Source organism: Staurois parvus, unplaced genomic scaffold (assembly GCF_062004578.1).
Source record: "Staurois parvus isolate SC_StPar_1 unplaced genomic scaffold, SC_StPar_1.0 ptg002260l, whole genome shotgun sequence".
In the NCBI taxonomy this organism is placed as follows: domain Eukaryota; kingdom Metazoa; phylum Chordata; class Amphibia; order Anura; family Ranidae; genus Staurois; species Staurois parvus.
This window is the reverse complement of record NW_028320056.1, coordinates 26339-51831: the sequence shown is the minus strand read 5'-3', so window position 1 is coordinate 51831 and position 25493 is coordinate 26339. Positions and strand designations below refer to the sequence as shown.

Genomic DNA, 25493 nt, shown 5'->3' with positions numbered 1-25493 from the left:
AAGAAACCATTGTCCTTGTTACTCCCCCGGCAAGTTACCCCCTGCATGTTGAAGTCATGTCACCTGGTATGGTCCAAGAGGGAGGAAATACACCCCCTCCCCACCCTTTTCCTGGCCTGGCCTGGCCTGCATGCTCAGATAAGGGTCTGGTATAGAATGTTGGTAGGACCTTCTGGAACATATCTCAGATAGTCTCTGTAAGGTGACAATAGACATGGAGGACACCAGCAATGGTTGGATGTAACATACCCTGTAAAGGTGGCATGATATGACAGATATTCCTGGAATTCAATGTTCAGTATTACAGATACAGTGTTCTCTTCATTTAGTGGTCAGTAGAAGACATGGTTCCAATATAAAAATCTGAATAGTCGGCTCTGGAGTGTGAAGATTGGAGGAATGAACACCTAGATGGCAATAATGATCTGACATCCCTGTAGACATAGATACGGATGATTGATCTGTCACCTCACTGAGCCTCAAAGGAAATATTTTAATGCGCTGACTACGACCCCAGTGGGGAGAAGAGATTTGTGCACATTGGGCTCACCACTGGCTGAAAAGGATTGTCCTTCTTATATAAAATGGTATGTGTCAGGAGTACAGAATCCCATAGGGGCCCCCAACATGGTTCTATGGGGTCTGCTCATGACAGCCATGCTGTGAATGAATATGTTGAGATCAGACTGAAGCACTGGTTTTGGAAATCACATCGCCAACCAAGACATCAGAAACAGTGGGTCCATGTTGCCCATGGCACCTTCAGAAGACAGAACCATCCCCAGGGCTGAGGAGGGAACACCCCCCAGAGGTGATTGGACAGGGTTAGAGCCCCCATACTTATCTCTATAAATTGGGAAGCATGAGATATGGACTTGGTCTCCTGTGTTCTCATCTGTGACTATACCGTCTACAAGAAGATGAAGAGTCACACTCCGTAATCAGCCCATTCTTCATATTTTATTCTGTGTGTCACCCCAATGGGCTCATTCACAAGGATAGAGTAGCCCCAACCCTACTCTATGTGATCGAGCCCATTTGGGTGAAACATATTTTGGGAGTTTGGTTTATCAGGTGAAGATCATGTGTATGGAGTTATGTCATCATCAACAGAGTGAAATATTAAGAGGGAGCTAATTACAATTATTAATTACAGAGTGCAGCTCTTCATCTTTTTGTTCCTATTCATAATTTCATGTTGGAGAAGAGACGGGGTACAAGTGCTATCACCTGGATGGTCCATTAGGAGGTGCAGGGTTGGAGCGGTGCCGTGGATTTGGATTCTTACTATATGGTCTTCACTCATCACCTGTGATCTAGGAATCCCTCATATACCAGGCTACCAGATGGTACGGCAAGGGAAATGTACCCAACCCAAAGGCTGAGCGGTAAAGACCTCCGGCAGCTGTTCATTGCAGTGTGAACCAGGCCTTAGAATTTTGGAACTGTTCCCCTCCTTACTTCATGTTTTTTCTTTGATTCTACACAAGTCCTTGGATCTCCAGATAGTCAAGCCCTGCTATTACAAAGCCTGATTTTTCCAGCCTTATGGTGTCAGTGGGCATACTGGATTGACTATTGCAGCCAAAAAAGTTTTGACAGACAGAAGTATCGAGGCCTTTTGTTGTTTCTGCTCTTTTGAAGGCTAGGAATTCTAAATTAGGGAGACTTCCCGCAGGTCTTTACAATCATATTTAGCGTTTTGTTGACCTAAGAGGTTTCCTCCTTGTTTTGATCCGTGTCTTGGTTTCCTTCTTGGGGTGGGGGGTGAATGTGTGCCTGGCCTTGTGTATAATCAAGAGTCAGATTTCAGCCTTGGCAGTCTCATCTTTCAGGGGCTGATTGCATTACACTTTCTAGTTGCATGCGTTGGTACTAGATGTCCTGCATGTTGTTCCTCCGGTCAGCCTGTCATTGTTTCTATGGGATCTCTTTCTGTTTTTACAGAATTTTCTGTTTGAGTCCATTCAGGACCTTCCTTTTGTAACCTTTGTTCTTTCACAAAGATGGCTTTTTTACCTTAGATTTTTTTTATTTTTTTTTTATCTAAAGGGGTTTGTACCTTTCCATCTCAGCCAGGACAGTGTATTACCTTCCTTTACCCTCATCTCAGCCGGGACAGCGTATTACCTTCCTTTACCCTCATCTCAGCCGGGACAGTGTATTACCTCCCTTTACCCCCATCTCAGCCGGGACAGCGTATTACCTCCCTTTACCCTCATCTCAGCCGGGACAGTGTATTACCTCCCTTTACCCCCATCTCAGCCGGGACAGTGTATTACCTTCCTTTACCCTCATCTCAGCCGGGACAGCGTATTACCTCCCTTTACCCTCATCTCAGCCGGGACAGCGTATTACCTCCCTTTGCCCTCATCTCAGCAGGGACAGCTTATTACCTTCCTTTACCCTCATCTCAGCCGGGACAGCGTATTACCTTCCTTTACCCTCATCTCAGCCGGGACAGCGTATTACCTTCCTTTACCCTCATCTCAGCCAGGGTAGCGTATTACCTTCCTTTACCCTCATCTCAGCCGGGACAGCGTATTACCTCCCTTTACCCTCATCTCAGCCGGGACAGCGTATTACCTCCCTTTACCCTCATCTCAGCCGGGACAGCGTATTATCTCCCTTTACCCTCATCTCAGCCGGGACAGCGTATTACCTTCCTTTACCCTCATCTCAGCCGGGACGGCGTATTAACTTCCTTTACCCTCATCTCAGCCAGGGCAGCGTATTACCTTCCTTTACCCTCATCTCAGCCGGGACAGCGTATTACCTTCCTTTACATTCATCTCGGCCGGGACAGCGTATTACCTCCCTTTACCCTCATCTCAGCCAGGACAGCGTATTACCTTCCTTTGCCCTCATCTCAGCCAGGACAGTATATTACCTTCCTTTGCCCTCAGGCTCAGTAACTGGGGGAATAGGTTTTTATCATGTTGGGTATTTGTTTGTCTATCAGGTTACCTGTAGTTGACAGCCGCAATTTGGCAACAGGATTTCTCTTTGTGGCTCCTGAGGACCGAATAGAAGGATCCCGCAGCTTCCATGTCTATGTTTATTCCCTGAATTTTTCGGCTTGTTGCTCCAGTTTCCAGTATGAAAGGACAGGTTCCCCCTTTATAAGGGATGACACTACCTACCTTCAGTGTATCATGTTGGTGAAGCCTCTACCTGGTCTTTGGTGCACTCTTTATGATGTTACCAGGTGGATGTTAGAGTCACTAAGGACTCTTCCCTTTGGACACATTGGTTTTTGCAGGCTGCTGCATGAGGTTCTTTCCTATTTCTGGTTGTTTTTGGGACCTGTTGGCTTGTTGTTCTCCCCTCATGTTCTAGGTGGGACATCCCTGTTAGTAAGGAATGTAAAAGATGTTCTGTGTCCTGTGATGTGCGACAAAGAAAATGATAATTTTTGGTTTACCTGTAAAATCCATTTCTTGGAGTCCCTCAGGAATCCCAGAGATCCGTCCCCTCCTGTTATGGGCTATGGCTTGCTACAAACCTTTCCTATGTCGTAGATCTGCTCTACAAGGGGACGTCCTGTCTATTGTTGGCCAATGTCCGATCACCTGTAGGTGGGCATAACAGTGTTAGGAAGGATTTATAAAGATGCTTCGTGTCCTGTGATGTATTCCAAGAAATGGATTTTACAGATCATTGATGCCATTTGTTACTAAGAGACAGGAATTGTTCATTGCTGAAGGAGCCCCTAGAAACCTTTGGAGGACCCCTGGCTGAGAAAGGCTGGACTAGGCAGTCATATATTTCTGTCCCCCTTGGTGGGAGTGGAGGTGACCCCTCTATAAGGATCTACAGTCCATACACACCCAGCACAAGGCCGGGGTCACACTACCAGACGCTTCTCGGGGCTGCAGTTCCTCTGAGCTCCACAAGGTGGGGATCTCACTTCTACCCAGACAGGAAGTCTCTATAGAAGACAGACAGGAAGTGATGTCAGGTACATACAGGAAGTGATGTCAGGTACATACAGGAAGTGATGTCAGGTACAGACAGGAACCATATCGGAGATGTTGCTGGAAGATGCAGCAGAGCAGGTAGGAAGATGTTATTTCCTATTTACACCCAATAACCCCCTGTCATGCCTGTCCTCTTCCTCCATAGTCATGTCTGTCCTCTTCCTCCATAGTCACTGTGACGTCTTTTATCTCCAGCAGATGATGATACACATTTCCCCACTTCCGGGGCCGGAACATTCTCCTCATTGTGGAGAGGTGTCACCTTCTCACCTAATCAGTCTATACTAATGGATTTTATGATATTAATTAGTGGCGGGGGATGGGGGAATATTTAGGGGGATTGGAATATCTATGTCTTTGTTTCATAAGATTCAATTAGGAAGAAAGAGAGAAAAATGTCATTTGTAGTAAATGTCCTGAACACAATGGACACCGTCCTCCACTCACTCTGATGGGAATACATTAGACCTTGTTTTCTCCCATCTTTGCACTCCCTACAACCTCACAAACACCCCCTTTCCTCTCTCTGATCACAATCTCATCACCTTCACAGTCTCCTCGTCTTCAAACACCTATCCCTCCAAGCAGCCAACAATTACCCGCAGAAACCTTCACAACTTGAACCAGGCTCCTTTCCACTCTGCAACTGACCAACTCTATGACAGAATCTCTCCCCTGTCCTGCCCTGCCCTGGCCACTGCTGTCTACAACAGTTCACTGTCATCCACACTGGACTCACTTGCTCCTCTAACAACACGAAGCATCAGGCCCCGACCATTACAACCTTGGCAGATTGAGCACACCAGACATCTTAAGAGACATAGTTGTGCGCTGGAGCGATTGTGGTGTAAAACCAAATCCCAGCAAGCATTCATCCGATATAAATCTGCTTTCTTCACATACAATTCCTCCCTCCATGCTGCCAAACAAGACGACTTTGTCACTCTTATTAATAGCTTGTCATCCAGTCCTTGTTGTCTCTCTTCCACTTTTAACTCTCTACTTTCTCCACCTCCACCCAGTACCAGAACCTCGACCTCCACCCAGCACCTCATTCACTGCTTATGAGATTACAAATCATTTCAAAAACAAGATTGATGCAATTCATAGGGGCCTCTCCTCTGCACAGACATCCATCCCACTTAGCATATCTTATACTAAACCTCCCTCAACACTTTCCTCTTCTGACCTCACTACTACTGAAGAGGTCAGTAATGTTTTCTCAGAAGCCCGTCTCACTACCTGCCCCCTGGATCCTGTCCCCTCACAACTACTACAGTCACCCTCTTCTTCCATCATATGCTCCCTCACTCACATCTTCAATCTTTCCCTCTCTACTGGTGCCTTCCCCTCCCCTCTAAAGCATGCGCACATCACTCCCATACTTAACAAGCCCTCCCTGGACCCCACCAACCTGAACTACTTAAGACCCATCTCCCTGCTGCCATTTACCTCTAAAATCCTAGAACGCTTAGTCTACAATCACCTGAGCTCCCACCTCACCGACAACAACCTTCTTCACCCTTTACAGTCTGGCTTTCACTCGCTACACTCCATTGAAACTGCCCTACTAAATTTCACTAATGATCTACTAACTGCTAAAACCAATGGGCACTACTGCGTACTCATCCCAACCGATGGCCACTACTCCATACTCATCCCAACCAATGGCCACTACTCCATACTAATCCCAACCAATGGCCACTACTCCATACTCATCCCAACCAATGGCCACTGCTCAGAACTCATCCCAACCAATGGCCACTACTCCGTACTCATCCCAACCAATGGTCACTACTCTGTACTCATCCCAACCAATGGTCACTACTCTGTACTCATCCCAACCAATGGTCACTACTCTGTACTCATCCCAACCAATGGCCACTACTCCATACTCATCCCAACCAATGGCCACTACTCTGTACTCATCCCAACCAATAGCCACTACTCTGTACTCATCCCAACCAATGGCCACGACTCCATACTCATCCCAACCGATGGCCACTACTACGTACTCATCCCAACCAATGGCCACTACTCCGTACTCATCCCAACCAATGGCCACTACTCCGTACTCATCCCAGCCAATGGCCACTACTCCATACTCATCCTAACCAATGGCCACTACTCTGTACTGTTACTGCTTGACGTCTCTGTGGCTTTTGATACTGTTGACCATCCCCTCCTCCTCAAAAAACTCCACTCTCTTGGCCTCTGATACTCCACTTTCTCCTGGTTCTCCTCCTATCTATCACAGCGCTTCTTCAGCATTACCTATAACTCTGGCTGCTCCTCTATACTCCCTCTTTCTGTAAGGATCCCTCAAGGTTCTGTCCTTGGACCCCTTCTCTTTTCCATCTACACCTCCTCATTTGGTCACTTAATAAACTCCCATTATCTCTATGCTAATGACAAACAAATCTATCTTTCTATCCCTCACCTCACCCCTTCAGTCTCCTCTCACATTACTAACCTACTGAGTGACATATTGGCATTGATGTCTGTCAGGAATGGACTCGCCAATGGTGGTGGGACTCACCTGCCTTGTGGGCTGCAGTACCAAGGCTGGCCAGCGGATGCTCTCAGCAGCCAGAGTCTCACTCCTGCAATCAAGCCATCACCTGAGGCTGATTGCAGGAGGTGTATTTAAGCAATGGTCAGGCCTGCAGTCGGTTCCTTGGTGTTGTTTCCCATAAGCCCCTGTACCTGTTGGCCTGCATATCTGCCTATCCGATCTGCTGACTTCTCCTGCCCTTATCCCTGGCCTGTCTGACTTCTTTTGTATACCCCCATTGGATCTGATCTCCTGTTACTGACCCGGCGAGTGACCCGACTATTCTGTGCCTGCTGCCTTGTACCACGCTGTCCCCACCGTTACCGACCCGGCCTGCCTGACCACGCTTTTGCTTAGCCATCCATCCATACATCCTGCACGTACTCATCCGCCTCTTCACGTCAGGCTCTTCTCCAGAATATACCTCTGGCAGATCCCTCTACCATGGGTCTCTGTCTGCTCAAAGTCCAACCCCACCATCAGGGGGACTGGTGAACAAACAGACTGGGACTTAGACTCCATGCTCTGGGGAATCCTATTCCGTTGTTTCTAGAGGTACCGCCAGGTGGTGCATTACAGGACCATATGGCCTGCCTGACCATTCCACCTCTCCAGCCCTGACTACGCCTGTATTACCACACATTTCTGGTCATATCCAGATCCCTGACAATGTCACTCCACTTCCTCAAACTCAATCTTTCCAAAACTGAGCTCTTAGTATTCCCCCCCAGCCTTTGCCCCCTCCCCTGATTTTTCCATCAAGATCAATAACACAATCATCAGTCCCTCCCTCATGCCAGGGTACTAGGTGTAATCCTAGACTCCCATCTGTCCTTTCAGCCCCAAATCCAATCACTGTCCAAATCTTGTAGACTTCACCTCCACAACATCTCCAAGATACGCCCGTTCCTAACCTCGGAAACCACTAAGCAACTTATTCACTCCCTTGTTTTATCTCGCCTTGACTATTGTAACTCCCTCCTCATTGGCCAACCTCATCGCAGGCTATCCCCTCTTCAGTCTATCATGAATGCTGCTACCAGACTCATCCACCTTACTAACCGTTCTGTATCTGACACCCCTCTCTGCCAATCCCTCCACTGGCCTCCACTCAGTGTCCTCCACCCCTCTCTGCCAATCCCTCCACTGGCTTCCACTCAGTGTCCTCCACCCCTCTCTGCCAATCCCTCCACTAGCCTCCATTCAATGTCTTCCACCCCTCTCTGCCAATCCCTCCACTGGCTTCCCATTGCCGAATGGATACAATTCAAATCATTAACAATAACATATAAAGCCATTTATAACGCTGCCCCAAATTACATCACCAATCTTGTCTCTAAATATCACCCAAACCGTACTCTCTGCTCCTCCCATGACATTCTGCTCTCTAGCTCCCTTGTCTCCTCCTCCCATGCTCACCTCTAGGACTTCTTCAGCACTTCCCCCATCCTCTGGAATTCTCTACCCCAATTTATCAGACTATCGCCTACTCTGCTCACTTTTAGGTGATCTCTGAAAACTGATCTCTTCAGGGAAGCCTATCCTGCCCTCAGCTAATACTGGAATCTTCTGTTCTTCCAACCACTCCATCCCCCACAGTTACAACCATTTGTACCACTAGCCCCTCCCTCCTAGATTGTAAGCTCCCGGGATCAGGGCCTCCTAACCCTCTTGTATTGATCTGTATTGTTGCTGTATTGTCTCCCGTTATATTGTAAAGTGCTGAGCAAACTGTTGGCGCCATAAATCCTGTATAATAATAATAATGTCCTGAAACCATATTTCTTCATAATGATCCAAGTCTCAGATATTCATCTAAAATGAGAAAAAATATGTGCCCTGGCAAGCCCAAAGATAAAGTTCATCTTTCATGTTTGGAGAGGTGGGATGAACCTGGGAGCAATGTACAGAAACCTCACAGAGCGCCCCCCCCCCACAGCTCCTCCTCCCAATGTCCCTCCATCCAGAGTCAGAGAATCCTATGACATCACACTGACCCCACAGCTCCTCCTCCCAATGTCCCTCCATCCAGAGTCAGAGAATCCTATGACATCACACTGACCTCACAGCTCCTCCTCCCAATGTCCCTCCATCCAGAGTCAGAGAATCCTATGACATCACACTGACCTCACAGCTCCTCCTCCCAATGTCCCTCCATCCAGAGTCAGAGAATCCTATGACATCACACTGACCTCACAGCTCCTCCCCCCAATGTCCCTCCAACCAGAGTCAGAGAATCCTATGACATCACACTGACCTCACAGCTCCTCCTCCCAATGTCCCTCCAACCAGAGTCAGAGAATCCTATGACATCACACTGACCTCACAGCTCCTCCTCCCAATGTCCCTCAATCCAATCAGAGAATCCTATGACATCATACTGATCTCACAGCTCCTCCTCCCAATTTCCCTTCATCCAGTCAGAGAATCCTATGACATCACACTGACCTCACAGCTCCTCCTCCCAATGTCCCTCCATCCAGAGTCAGAGAATCCTATGACATCACACTGACCTCACAGCTCCTCCCCCCAATATCCCTCCATCTTGTCTTTTTCTCTGATGCTCTTAGGATGTGGGGCCCCTTGGTATCCTCACATGTAAAGTGGGACTGTTGGTCCTGCGTTGTATGTAATGACATCAGAATGCTGCAACAAGCCTATACCCTGCGTAGTGTGGGGGTCCTGTGGGGGGAAATTATACCTCAGCCTGAAGTGGGGCTTTAATAAAATGGAGACCTGAATGGAGAGGTGAGGAGGATTCTGGGAATATCATTTGATGTGACTATTTGTGTTCAGATGTAGAGTTTTCCTCCTGTGAAGTCTGGAGATCATATGACATCACATTGCCTCCACCTCCCTCCCTGATAGAAGAGAGAAAGAAGAAGAAGATTCTAGAAGTCACCAGAGAGATCACTGAGCTGCTGACAGGAGAGGTGAGCGGTGCCGGGAATTCTGGGACATTCTCCAGTAACAGACAAGGGATGTGTCTGGATGGTGACTGTATCATTGTGTGTGTCAGGTTCCTATAAGGTGTCAGGGTGTCACTGTCTATTTCTCCATGGAGGAGTGGGAGTATTTAGAAGGACACAAGGACCTCTACAAGGACGTCATGATGGACAATCAGCCGCCCCTCACATCACCGGGTAAGAGGAGACTTTATTGTAAAGGAGAGAGCAGTACGGAGGATCCACCTAGATCCCCCATCATCTGATAAACACATAGAAACAATGGATTCAGTCAGTGTGTGTGTTTCCTACAGATGGATCCAGTCATGGGAACCCACCAGAGAGATGTCCCCGTCCTCTGTATTCCCGGGATTCCACACAGGAAGGTCACACCATCCCTCACCATCATCAGGTAGATGATGACAATTATTGGTAGTTGTGATTTATACACAGCATGTTTGTTACAATGAATGTTTTATTATATCTTTCAGAGTGGAATCCTCGGGGATGAGAATATTGATGTTAAAGAAGAGTATAAAGAGGAGGATGAGGAGTATGGAGTGATGGAGGAGTTTTCAGAAGGACACAAGGATATGATGGAGCCACCTAATACCAGGAACCCACCAGAGAGATGTCCCCGTCCTCTGTATTCCCGGGATTCCACACAGGAAGGTCACACCATCCCTCCCCATTGCAAGGTTGGTGGGATGGAGCATCTAGAACATGAACTCATAGAGGCAATGTGTGGAGTTCTTTTATGTGAGTTTATATTTTACAGATGATATTTTCTGTCATTTCCTTGATTTAGAGTGGAGATCCAATCGATATAGAATTTGAGGTGAAAGCAGAAGAAGAAGAGGCGTATGTGAGGGATGATCAGCAGTCTATGGAGGAGGATGGAATAACGGGGACATTTATAGAGGAGGACACTCCTACAGAGATCAGCACAGGTGGGTCATGAACACTAAATCCATTCCTCCACCCATACTGCTCACTGATTGGTCCAGAGTAGGGCGGGGACTGGGTGATATCAGCCTGTAATCCCCTGGTCACTTTCCTGAGCTGTGTTCCCCGTCCTGTATTCCTGGATTTCTCTCGGATAATCTTCCTTCTCTGTGCTGCAGACACAATTTATGTCTCTAGACTGGATTTATGGAGGTTCTGGGGTTCAGCTGGCAGCAAAATGTTGATTTTTCCTATAAGCATTGCATAATGTAGGCACCCAGGACATGTGACTGGGGTCTCCTGCCTTGTGCCTGACTCCTCCAGGGGTCCTTCTCTGTTATCTGCTGGCTGTGCCGGGTGGAGGGATATGTCTGTAGTGTCTCAGACCCAAGTCACTGAGTGCAGTCTCAGGAGATGGGAGGCAGCGGTGTGGGACCTACATAGTTACATAGTTAGTCTGGCTGGAAAAAGACATTCCATCTAGTTGTACCATTAAAAATAAAAGTTATAATCCGACACCCACAGCTGATCCACCAGAAAGCAAAAACCCAGCAAAGCACGATCCAATCTGCTCCTGCAGGGGAAAAAATTCCTTCCTGACCCCCCGAGAGGCAATCGGATATTCCCGGGATCAACTTTCCCTATAAATGTTATATCCAGTTATATTCTGTGTATCCAAGAAAGAATCCAGGACTTTCCTACAGCAACCCCCCCTTATGTATTATACATGGAGATCATATCCCCCTTATGTATTATACATGGTGATCATATCCCCCCTTATGTATTATACATGGAGATCATATCCCCCCCTTATGTATTATACATGGAGATCATATCCCCCTTATGTATTATACATGGAGATCATATCCCCCCTTATGTATTATACATGGAGATCATATCCCCCCTTATGTATTATACATGGAGATCATATCCCCCTTATGTATTATACATGGAGATCATATCCCCCCCTTATGTATTATACATGGAGATCATATCCCCCCTTATGTATTATACATGGAGATCATATCCCCCCTTATGTATTATACATGGAGATCATATCCCCCTTATGTATTATACATGGAGATCATATCCCCCCCTTATGTATTATACATGGAGATCATATCCCCCCCTTATGTATTATACATGGTGATCATATCCCCCCTTATGTATTATACATGGAGATCATATCCCCCTTATTTATTATACATGGAGATCATATCCCCCCTTATGTATTATACATGGAGATCATATCCCCCCTTATGTATTATACATGGAGATCATATCCCCCTTATGTATTATACATGGAGATCATATCCCCCCTTATGTATTATACATGGAGATCATATCCCCCTTATGTATTATACATGGAGATAATATCCCCCTTATGTATTATACATGGAGATCATATCCCCCTCTTATGTATTATACATGGAGATCATATCCCCCCCTTATGTATTATACATGGAGATCATATCCCCCTTATGTATTATACATGGAGATCATATCCCCCCTTATGTATTATACATGGAGATCATATCCCCCCTTATGTATTATATATAGAGATCATATCCCCCCTTATGTATTATGCATGGAGATCATATCCCCCCCTTATGTATTATACATGGATATCATATCCCCCTTATGTATTATACATGGAGATCATATCCCCCCTTATGTATTATACATGGTGATCATATCCCCCCTTATGTATTATACATGGAGATCATATCCCCCCTTATGTATTATACATGGAGATCATATCCCCCTTATGTATTATACATGGAGATCATACCCCCCCTTATATATTATACATTGAGATCATATCCCCCCTTATGTATTATACATGGAGATCATATCCCCCCTTATGTATTATACATGGAGATCATACCCCTCCCCTTATGTATTATACATGGAGATCATATCCCCCTTATGTATTATACATGGAGATCATATCCCCCCTTATGTATTATACATGGAGATCATATCCCACTTATGTATTATACATGGAGATCATATCCCCCCTTATGTATTATACATGGAGATCATACCCCCCCCCCTTATGTATTATACATGGAGATCATATCCCCCTTATGTATTATACATGGAGATCATATCCCCCCTTATGTATTATACATGGAGATCATACCCCCCCCTTATGTATTATACATGGAGATCATATCCCCCCTTATGTATTATACATGGAGATCATATCCCCCCTTATGTATTATACATGGAGATCATATCCCCCCTTATGTATTATACATGGAGATCATATCCCCCCTTATGTATTATACATGGAGATCATATCCCCTCTTATGTATTATACATGGAGATCATACCCCCCCTTATGTATTATACATGGAGATCATATCCCCCCTTATGTATTATACATGGAGATCATATCCCCCCTTATGTATTATACATGGAGATCATATCCCCCCTTATGTATTATACATGGAGATCATATCCCCCCTTATGTATTATACATGGAGATCATATCCCCCCTTATGTATTATACATGGAGATCATATCCCCCCTTATGTATTATACATGGAGATCATATCCCCCTTATGTATTATACATGGAGATCATATCCCCCCTTATGTATTATACATGGAGATCATATCCCCCCTTATGTATTATACATGGAGATCATATCCCCCTTATGTATTATACATGGAGATCATATCCTCCCTTATGTATTATACATGGAGATCATATCCCCCCCCCCTTATGTATTATACATGGAGATCATATCCCCCCTTATGTATTATACATGGAGATCATATCCCCCCTTATGTATTATACATGGAGATCATATCCCCCCTTATGTATTATACATGGAGATCATATCCCCCTTATGTATTATACATGGAGATCATATCCCAACTTATGTATTATACATGGAGATCATATCCCCCCCCTTATGTATTATACATGGAGATCATATCCCCCCTTATGTATTATACATGGAGATCATATCCCCCCTTATGTATTATACATGGTGATCATATCCCCCCTTATGTATTATACATGGAGATCATATCCCCCCCTTATGTATTATACATGGTGATCATATCCCCCCTTATGTATTATACATGGAGATCATATCCCCCCTTATGTATTATACATGGAGATCATATCCCCCCCTTATGTATTATACATGGAGATCATATCCCCCCTTATGTATTATACATGGTGATCATATCACCCCTTATGTATTATACATGGAGATCATATCCCCCTTATGTGTTATACATGGAGATCATATCCCCCCTTATGTGTTATACATGGAGATCATATCCCCCCTTATGTGTTATACATGGAGATCATATCCCCCCTTATGTGTTATACATGGAGATCATATCCCCCCTTATGTGTTATACATGGAGATCATATCCCCCCTTATGTGTTATACATGGAGATCATATCCCCCCTTATGTATTATACATGGTGATCATATCCCCCTTATGTATTATACATGGTGATCATATCCCCCTTATGTATTATACATGGAGATCATATCCCCCTTATGTATTATACATGGAGATCATATCCCCCTTATGTATTATACATGGTGATCATATTCCCCTTATGTATTATACATGGAGATCATATCCCCCTTATGTATTATACATGGAGATCATATCCCCCCTTATGTATTATACATGGAGATCATATCCCCCCATATGTATTATACATGGTGATCATATCCCCCTTATGTATTATACATGGAGATCATATCCCCCTTATGTATTATACATGGAGATCATATCCCCCCTTATGTATTATACATGGAGATCATATCCCCCCTTATGTATTATACATGGAGATCATATCCCCCTTATGTATTATACATGGAGATCATATCCCCCCTTATGTATTATACATGGAGATCATATCCCCCTTATGTATTATACATGGAGATCATATCCCCCCCTTATGTATTATACATGGAGATCATATCCCCCCTTATGTATTATACATGGAGATCATATCCCCCCTTATGTATTATACATGGAGATCATATCCCCCCTTATGTATTATACATGGAGATCATATCCCCCCTTATGTATTATACATGGAGATCATATCCCCCCTTATGTATTATACATGGAGATCATATCCCCCCTTATGTGTTATACATGGAGATCATATCCCCCCTTATGTATTATACATGGAGATCATATCACCCCTTATGTATTATACATGGAGATCATATCCCCCCTTATGTGTTATACATGGAGATCATATCCCCCCTTATGTGTTATACATGGAGATCATATCCCCCCCTTATGTATTATACATGGAGATCATATCCCCCCCTTATGTATTATACATGGAGATCATATCCCCCCCTTATGTATTATACATGGTGATCATATCCCCCTTATGTATTATACATGGAGATCATATCCCCCCTTATGTATTAGACATGGAGATCATATCCCCCCTTATGTATTATACATGGAGATCATATCCCCCCTTATGTATTATACATGGTGATCATATCCCCCCTTATGTATTATACATGGTGATCATATCCCCCCTTATGTATTATACATGGAGATCATATCCCCCCTTATGTATTATACATGGAGATCATATCCCCCCCTTATGTATTATACATGGAGATCATATCCCCTTATGTATTGTACATGGAGATCATATCCCCCCCTTATGTATTATACATGGAGATCATATCCCCTTATGTATTATACATGGAGATCATATCCCCCCCTTATGTATTATACATGGAGATCATATCCCCCCTTATGTGTTATACATGGTGATCATATCCCCCTTATGTATTATACATGGAGATCATATCCCCCTTATGTATTATACATGGAGATCATATCCCCCTTATGTATTATACATGGAGATCATATCCCCCCTTATGTATTATACATGGAGATCATATCCCCCTTATGTATTATACATGGAGATCATATCCCCCCTTATGTATTATACATGGAGATCATATCCCCCCTTATGTATTATACATGGAGATCATATCCCCCCTTATGTATTATACATGGAGATCATATCACCCCCTTATGTATTATACATGGAGATCATATCCCCCCTTATGTATTATACATGGAGATCATATCCCCCTTATGTATTATACATGGAGATCATATCCCCCCTTATGTATTATACATGGAGATCATATCCCCCTTATGTATTATACATGGTGATCATATCCCCCCTTATGTATTATACATGGAGATCATATCACCCCCTTATGTATTATACATGGAGATCATATCCCCCCTTATGTATTATACATGGAGATCATATCCCCCCTTATGTATTATACATGGAGATCATATCCCCCTTATGTATTATACATGGAGATCATATCCCCCTTATGTATTATACATGGAGATCATATCCCCCCTTAATCTCCTCTTCTCAGTAGAGAATACATTCAGTTCCTCTAATCTTTCCTCATAGCTGATCTCCTCCATGCCTCGTATCAGTTTGGTTGCCCTTCTCTGTACTTCCTCCAGTTCCCCAATGTTCTTTTTGTGAATTGGAGCCCAAAACTGAACTGCATATTCCAGATGAGGTCTTACTAATGATTTGTACCCGGGGGGAGGGGAGGGGTGATATCTCTCTCTCTGGAGTCTATACCTCTCCTAATACAAGAGAGGATTTTGTTCGCTTTAGAACACGCAGCTTGGCATTGCATGTCAATATTAACTTGTGATCTACTAGAACCCCCAGATCCTTCTCCACCATTGACCCCCCCAGATCCTTCTCCACCATTGACCCCCCCAGATCCTTCTTCACCATTGACCTCCCCAGATATTTCTCCACCATTGGCCCCCCAGATCTTTCTCCACCATTTGCCCCCCAGATCTTTCTCCACCATTCGCCCCCCAGATCTTTCTCCACCATTGACCCCTCCAGATCCCTCTCCACCATTGCCCCCCAGATATTTCTCCATTTCCCTCCAGAACCTTCTCCACCATTGACCCCCCCCCCCAGATCCTTCTCCACCATTGACCCCCCCAGTTGTACCCCCCTAATATGTATGATCCATGCATATTCTTAGCCCCCCCCAGTGCAGAACCTTACATGTATCACCATTAGCCCTCATTGGCCCCATAGTCCCCCAATTACACAGAGCATTGAGGTCGGCTTGTAAGTTGGAGACATCCTGTAAGGACGTTATTCCCCGGCACAGCTTGGTGTCATCTGCAAAGACTGGAATGGGATTTATAATCTCACACCCCATATTGTTTATATATATATTAATAAGTAAGGGTCCCAACACTGATCCCTGGGGTACCCCACTAATAACACTGAACCTTGGGGTACCCCACTAATAACACTGAACCCTGGGGTACCCCACTAATAACACTGAACCCTGGGGTACCCCACTAATAACACTGAACCTTGGGGTACCCCACTAATCACACTGAACCCTGGGGTACCCCACTAATCACACTGAGCCTTGGGGTACCCCACTAATCACACTGAACCTTGGGGTACCCCACTAATCACACTGAACCCTGGGGTATCCCACTAAAAACACTGAACCCTGGGGTACCCCACTAATAACACTGAACCTTTGAGTACCCCACTAATTACACTGAACCCCGTAATACCCCACTAACCCCTTCCATACCGAGCACTTTTACCCCCTTCCTGCCCAGGCCAATTTTTAGGTTTCAGCGCTCTCACACTTTGAATGACAATTGCGCGATCATACAACACTGTACCCAAACTAAAATGTGGCGGATATCTGTACCATCCTGACATTTGGGGGGATATCTGTACCGTCCTGAAATTTGGGGGGATATCTGTACCATCCTGAAATTTGGGGGATATCTGTACTGTCCTGACATTTGGGGGATATCTGTACTGTCCTGACATTTGGGGGATATCTGTACCGTCCTGACATTTGGGGGAAATCTGTACTGTCCTGACATTTGGGGGGTTATCTGTACTGTCCTGACATTTGGGGGATATCTGTACTGTCCTGACATTTGGGGGATATCTGTACTGTCCTGACATTTGGGGGATATCTGTACTGTCCTGACATTTGGGGGATATCTGTACTGTTCTCACATTTGGGGGATATCTATACTGTCCTGACATTTGGGGGATATCTGTACCGTCCTGACATTTGGGGGATATCTGTACTGTCCTGACATTTAGGGGATATCTGTACCGTCCTGAAATTTGGGGGATATCTGTACCATCCTGAAATTTGGGGAAAATCTGTACCGTCCTGACATTTGGGGGATATCTGTACCGTCCTGACATTTGGGGGGTATCTGTACTGTCCTGACATTTGGAGGATATCTGTACCATCCTGACATTTGGGGGATATCTATACTGTCCTGACATTCGGGGGATATCTGTACTGTCCTGACATTCGGGGGATATCTGTACCATCCTGACATTTGGGGGATATCTGTACCGTCCTGACATTTGTGGGATATCTGTATTGTTCTGACATTTGGGGGATATCTGTACCGTCCTGAAATTTGGGGGATATCTGTACCGTCCTGAAATTTGGGGGATATCTGTACTATCCTGAAATTTGGGGAAAATCTGTACCATCCTGACATTTGGGGGATATCTGTACCGTCCTGACATTTGGGGGGATATCTGTACCATCCTGAAATTTGGGGGGATATCTGTACCATCCTGAAATTTGGGGGATATCTGTACCGTCCTGACATTTGGGGGATATCTGTACCGTCCTGACATTTGGGGGATATCTTTACCATCCTGACATTTGGGGAATATCTTTACCATCCTGACATTTGGGGAATATCTGTACTGTCCTGACATTTGGAGGATATCTGTACCATCCTGACATTTGGGGGATATCTGTACCATCCTGACATTTGGGGGATATCTGTACCGTTCTGACATTTGGGGGATATCTATACTGTCCTGACATTTGGGGGATATCTGTACCATCCTGACATTTGGGGGATATCTGTACCGTCCTGACATTTGGGGGATATCTGTACCGTTCTGACATTTGGGGGATATCTGTACCGTTCTGACATTTGGGGGATATCTATACTGTCCTGACATTCGGGGGATATCTGTACCATCCTGACATTTGGGGGATATCTGTACCGTCCTGACATTTGGGGGATATCTGTATTGTTCTGACATTTGGGGGATATCTGTATTGTTCTGACATTTGGGGGATATCTGTACCTTTCTGACATTTGGGGGATATCTGTACAGTCCTGACATTTGAGGGATATCTGCACCGTCCTGACATTTGTGGATATCTGTATCTTCCTGACATTTGGGGGATATCTGTACTGTTCTGACATTTGGGGGATATCTGTACCATCCTGACATTTGGGAGATATCTGTACCGTTCTGACATTTGGGGGATATCTGTACTGTGCTGACATTTGGGGGATATCTGTACTGTTCTGACATTTGGGGGATATCTGTACCGTTCTGACATTTGGGGGATATCTGCACCGTCCTGACATTTGTGGATATCTGTGTCTTCCTGACATTTGGGGGACATCTGTACTGTGCTGACATTTGGGGGATATCTGTACTGTCCTGATATTTGGGGGATATCTGTACTGTCCTGACATTTGGGGGATATCTGTACTGTCCTGACATTTGGGGGATATCTGTACTGTCCTGACATTTGGGGGATATCTGTACCGTCCTGACATTTGGGGGATATCTGTACCGTCCTGACATTTGGGGGATATCCGTACTGTCCTGACATTTGGGGGATATCTGTACTGTTCTGTCATTCTTGGACCTCAAGAAATTAGATTGGCTGTCAGTACTTCAGGATTGATCAATTTTCAGATATCTCCCATAGTTTGTGAACTCTATAACTTTCCTACAAACTAAATCATAATTTGGGTTATTTTCACCAAAGACATGGAGCAGAATACATCTCGGCCTAAATTTATGAAGAACAATTATTTATTTGCAAACTTTTATAACAGAAACAAAGAAAAACTTTTTTTTTTCAAAATTTTTGATCTTCTTTTGGGAAGAAAATGAAGCCATCCATTGTATACAATTGTCATGTGACCTGCAGTGATTGGTCCCAGCAGGTCACATGGTACTGACAAAGGAGCCGGTACACAGATCTGTCATTGGCCGTGTCCGAGGTACATGGCCGGTGACAGGTTGCACCACTGCGTGGCTCTGTGGGCATGCAAACTGCGCATGCCTAGAAGGATGCCATTTGGCTTCCAACCGGAGGCACGAGGAGCTCGCCCGGCCACCATCTGGCCATAGGCCGGGAGGGAACCAGCTAATCACACTGAACCTTGGGGTACACCACTAATAACACTGAACCCCGTAATACCCCACTAATCACATTGAACCTTGGGGTCCCCCACTAATCACACTGAACCTTGGGGTACCCCACTAATAACACTGAACCTTGGGGTACCCCTCTAATAACACTAAACCTTGGGGTATCCCACTAATAACACTGAACCTTGGGGTACACCACTGAGAACGCTGAACCTTGGAGCACCCCACAAACAATGAACCTTGGGATACACCACTGATGACACTGAACCTTGGGGAACCCAACAAAAACACTGAACCTTGAGGTACCCCACTAATAAAACTGAACCCTGGGGTACTCCACTAATAACACTGAACCTTGGGATACTCCACTAATACTGAACCTTGGGGTACCCCACTAATAACACTGAACCTTGGGGTACCCCACTAATAACACTGAACCTTGGGGTACCCCACTGATAACACTGAACCTTGGGGTACCCCACTAATAACACTGAACCCTGGGGTACCCCACTAATAACACTGAACCTTGGGGTACTCCACTAATACTGAACCCTGGGGTACACCACCAATAACACTGAACCTTGGGGTACCCCACTAATAACACTGAACCTTTGGGTACCCCACTAATACTGAACCTTTGGGTACACAACACTGAACCCTGGGGTACCCCACTAATAACACTGAACCTTGGGGTACCCCACTGACACCCCCAGACCATTCAGAGTATGAATCATTAACCACTACTCTCTAAATACGATCTTTCAGCCAGTTTTCTATCCATTTACATTTGCATTGTTCCAGCCCATAGACTTTACCTTACACATTAGCCGTGTGTGGGGAACTGTGTCCAAGTATACCACGTCCACTGCCACCCCTCTGTCCAAGTATACCACGTCCACCTCCACCCCTCTGTCCAAGTATACCACGTCCACCATCACCCCTCTGTCCAAGTATACCACGTCCACTGCCACCCCTCTGTCCAAGTATACCACATCCACCGCCACCCCTCTGTCCAAGTATACCACGTCCACCGCCACCCCTCTGTCCAAGTATACCATGGCCACCGCCACCCCTCTGTCCAAGTATACCACGTCCACCGCCACCCCTCTGTCCAAGTATACCACTTCCACCACCACCCCTCTGTCCAAGTATACCACGTCCACAGCCACCCCTCTGTCCAAGTATACCACGTCCACAGCCACCTCTCTGTCCAAGTATACCACGTCCACTGCCACCCCTCTGTCCAAGTATACCACGTCCACAGCCACCCCTCTATCCAAGTATACCATGTCCACAGCCACCCCTCTGTCCAAGTATAACACATCCACCGACACCTCTTTGTCCAAGTATACCACTTCCACCGGCACCCCTTTGTCAAAGTATACCACGTCCACCACCACCCCTCTGTCCAAGTATACACGTCCACCACCACCACTCTGTCCAAGGATACCACGCCCACTGCCACCCCTCTGTCCAAGTATACCACGCCCACCGCTACCCCTCTGTCTAAGTATACCACGTTGACCACCACCCCTCTGTCCAAGTATACCACGTCCACAGCCACCCCTCTGTTCAAGGATTTGCTCACCTCCAATCTAACCTGTTTCATGATGGTTTAATCCCAGCTCACCTCTACATGTTGTCTACAGTAAACATTTAAGCTTCCACTGATTACAGAATACTAATACTGTGAGTCCTGACCCTTATACTATATAACTTGTACATTACATACTCCTGACCCCTGCACTATATACTCTGTGTTGTACATTACATCCTCCTGACCCTGCACTATATACTCTATGTTGTACATTATATACTCCTGACCCCTGCACTATATACTCTATGTTGTACATTACATACTCCTGACCCCTGCACTATATACTCTGTGTTGTACATTACATCCTCCTGACCCTGCACTATATACTCTATGTTGTACATTACATACTCCTGACCCCTGCACTATATACTCTGTGTTGTACATTACATCCTCCTGACCCTGCACTATATACTCTATGTTGTACATTATATACTCCTGACCCCTGCACTATATACTCTATGTTGTACATTACATACTCCTGACCCCTGCACTATATACTCTATGTTGTACATTACATCCTCCTGACCCCTGCACTATATACTCTATGTTGTACATTACATTCTCCTGACCCCTGCACTATATACTCTATGTTGTACATTACATACTCCTGACCCCTGCACTATATACTCTATGTTGTACATTACATACTCCTGACTTCTGCTCTCCCCCTCCCCCCACTGCTATATATACACATAATATGGATTCTCTTTTGTTCCACCCATTTCCTCCCAACTGGACGTTTTATATCGGATGATGTGATTGGAGCACAGACTTTTACATGGTGATAATAATGTGATAACATCCTCCAACTTTGGACCCTTAAACAGAAAGTGATAATGAGGGAGGAGTCAATACCCCAATGATGGTGGTCTTCAGGATCCATCCAGTCTTCATGTTGGTGGTTCTCCCCCCATCCTCACTCTCTGACCTCTGGTGGGGCTCAGCCCCGCTGTTCTTCATGACTAAATCATGGACTAAATAAGGAAGTGCAGTACTTCTTGTGTTGGGAAGATGGCGATGAGTGATAGAGGGGGTGGGACCCTCGTCCTATAATCCCCTCATCACTGTCCCTCCTATAAAAGACAGTTCTGGTTGTTTCCTCACTCTCTGACTAAGGTCCATGAATAAAGAAATGACCTGGTAGGAGATCAGAGGAGCCATTTCCTAGTTCCCTTGAGGGTGGAATTGTAAGCTTCTCAGAGCCCAAGCTGCCTGATGTGGGCGGAGTCCTGGTTTGGGGGAACCAATCAGCTCCTGTCTAGTAATCCTCTTTGTCTTTGTATTTTAGTCCATGGCCGGGAGATGAGGAAAACCTCCGAGGATTGTCTCACTTTGTCTCCAGACTGGAAAGTAGAAGAAGATGAGGACATCACACAGTATAGTCCAGGAGAAAACCCGGCTCCTTCCAATGTCCATCCGGCACCACCCAATGTAGATGGACCATCAGATTCCTCGTATCCTGAGGAACCTCAGACTGTGCGGGACCGGGCCGGCCTTCCAACAGGGAAGAGGTTCTCCTGTACTGAGTGTGGGAAGGGTTTCCGTTATAAATCCAGTCTTTATGTGCATAAAAGATCTCACACGGGGGAGAAGCCGCATTCCTGTCCTGAGTGTGGGAAAGGTTTTTCAGACAAGTCCAGTCTTCACACACATCAGAGATTTCACACGGGGGAGAAGCCGTATTCCTGTCCTGAGTGCGGGAAATGTTTCCACACTAAATACAATCTTAATGTGCATAAAAGAACTCACACTGGTGAGAAGCCGTATTTCTGTCCTGAGTGTGGGAAATGTTTTTCAGATCATTCTATTCTTCTCAGACATCAGAAATCTCACACGGGGGAGATGCCATATTCCTGTCCTGAGTGTGGGAAATGTTTTTCAGACAAGTCCAGTCTTCACACACATCAGAGATCTCACACAGGGGAGAAGCCGTATTCCTGTCCTGAGTGTGGAAAATGTTTTTCAGTGAAGTCCAGTCTTCACACACATCAGAGATCTCACACAGGGGAGAAGCCGTATTCTTGTCCTGAGTGTGGGAAATGGTTTCCTTCTAAATTCCGTGTTAATCGTCATAAAAAGACTCACACAAGTGAGAAGCCATTTTCCTGTCCTGAGTGCGGGAAATGTTTTTCAGAGAAGTCCAGTCTGCACACACATCAGAAATATCACACAGGGGAAAAGCCATATTCCTGTCCTGAGTGTGGGAAATGTTTTCCAGAGAAGCGTATTCTTTACAGGCACCAACAATCTCACACAGGGGAGAAGCCGTATGCCTGTTCTGAGTGCGGAAAATGTTTTTCAAAAAAGTCCTATCTTCACACACATCAGAGATATCACACAGGGGAGAAGCCATATTCTTGTCCTGAGTGTGGGAAATGTTTTTCAGAGAAGTGTGTTCTTTACAGGCATCAGAAATCTCACACAGGGGAGAAGCCGTTTGCCTGTTCTGAGTGCGGGAAATGTTTTTCAGAGAAGTCCAGTCTGCAAACACATCAGAGATCTCACACAGGGGAAAAGCCATATTCCTGTACTGAGTGCGGGAAATGTTTTTCAGTGAAGTGCAATTTTTACAACCATCAGAAATCTCACACAGGGGAGAAGCTGTATTCCTGCCCTGAGTGTGGGAAATGTTTTTCACGGAAGTCCAGTCTTTACACACATCAGAGATGTCATACGGGGGAGAAGCCATATTCCTGTCCTGAGTGTGGGAAATGTTTTTCACGGAAGTCCCATCTTTCCAAACATCAGAAATCTCACACGAGGAAGAAGCCACTTTTCTGTCCTGAGTGAGGGAAATGTTCCTCTCTGAAGTCCTGTCTTCCTTTACATCAGGGGTCCCACACAACCCTGGAGGTGTATTAGTGCCTTGAGTGCGGGAAATGTCTTCTAGATGAATGTTGCTGGACATCCCAGCTCTCATGTGGGGAAGAAGCACACCCTGATATACACCTCAGATATACTCCATGGCTGATCTTCATCATGGAAGAAACAGTTCATAAGGAGAACAGAGGGCCCCAAAGACATGGATGAAGTGTGGGACCGGGTCGGCCATTGATGGCAGGAGAAGAAGTTTTCAATGTATTTTCCATGAATGGAAGACATTCCAGCAGCTCAGATGTGATCCTAATAACATTGGTTCCCCCATTCACACAGGAGGAATGGACATGAACTCTCACTGAGGGAATTGCTATACAAACATTCTATGAATAGACCCCCAAATGTCAGGAGACGTTTCTATAAAGACGGGAAGTATGGAGCAGAGAAATGAATAGACCTCCCAGCAATGTTATTACCAGGCTGCAGCTAGGGGGAGCTCTAATGTCACCCCAGCAGAGTGATCCCATCTAGCCCACATTAACCCTCTCACTGCCAGAGCTGTTTCTGCATGATTTTGCACACATGGGAAAATGCAGATTTTGGTCCTGAAGATGAGATAAACCCCCAAACATCTATTCTGTGACATCAGAGGCCCTGGAGAATAAAATGGTGGTGATTGTTAAGGTGTTCCCCGTACACAGATTCCCCTTCATATCCGCCTTTATTTCCTCCTTTCCCCCATTTTCTATGTTGGGATCTTTTCTACAATACTTTGTTATAATAATGGAACACGTTGTGTATTGTATTGTACACCAATAATAATGACTCCGCCCCCACATTCCAGACAAGGGATCTTCCTGACCAATCAGATTTCTTCCTTTACTATTTCCTGATTTTTATGCTTCAATCTTGTTAAATGTAAAATTATAATAAAACATTTATTGAACAAAAACTATTGTGTGTGTCGGTGCAATGAGGGCAAACTTCAATATAGAACATTGCTCCTCGGTGACACCTCACACCCTTCAATAACGGCGCAGAGTGCGGGGGTCAGCAGTATATCATATACAGCCCACCATACAGAGTGCAGAGGGGGGCTGTAGTGTGCCCCCCCTCCTGATCCATACCAGGCCACATGTACACAACATGGGGGGCACCTTACCAGGGGGGATTCCCCCAGGCATAGCACCTTGGCTGGTGGCTGTGGGGATCTGTGGGTGGGGGTCATATTGGATTCTGGAAACCCCCTTTAATAACAAGGGACCCCCATATACCGTCCCCCAATGTGAATGAGTATGGGGTATATAGTACCCGACAATAGCACCAGCCCAATGACAGCTCCCTAAACTGTCATCATCTACATAAGT

At 45.4% G+C, this 25493-nt stretch overlaps 1 protein-coding gene across 1 annotated transcript; it reads left to right on the top strand.

Moving 5' to 3' along the window:
- Positions 1-869: 869 nt before the first annotated feature.
- LOC149431438 (uncharacterized) lies at positions 870-24585 on the top strand. Its single transcript, XM_089665603.1, has 4 exons — positions 870-937; positions 2963-3161; positions 10288-10429; positions 22598-24585. Exons 1-4 carry the CDS (start codon positions 870-872, stop codon positions 24097-24099), a joined length of 1911 nt encoding a protein of 636 aa, XP_089521729.1. The 3' UTR covers positions 24100-24585.
- Positions 24586-25493: the final 908 nt, after the last annotated feature.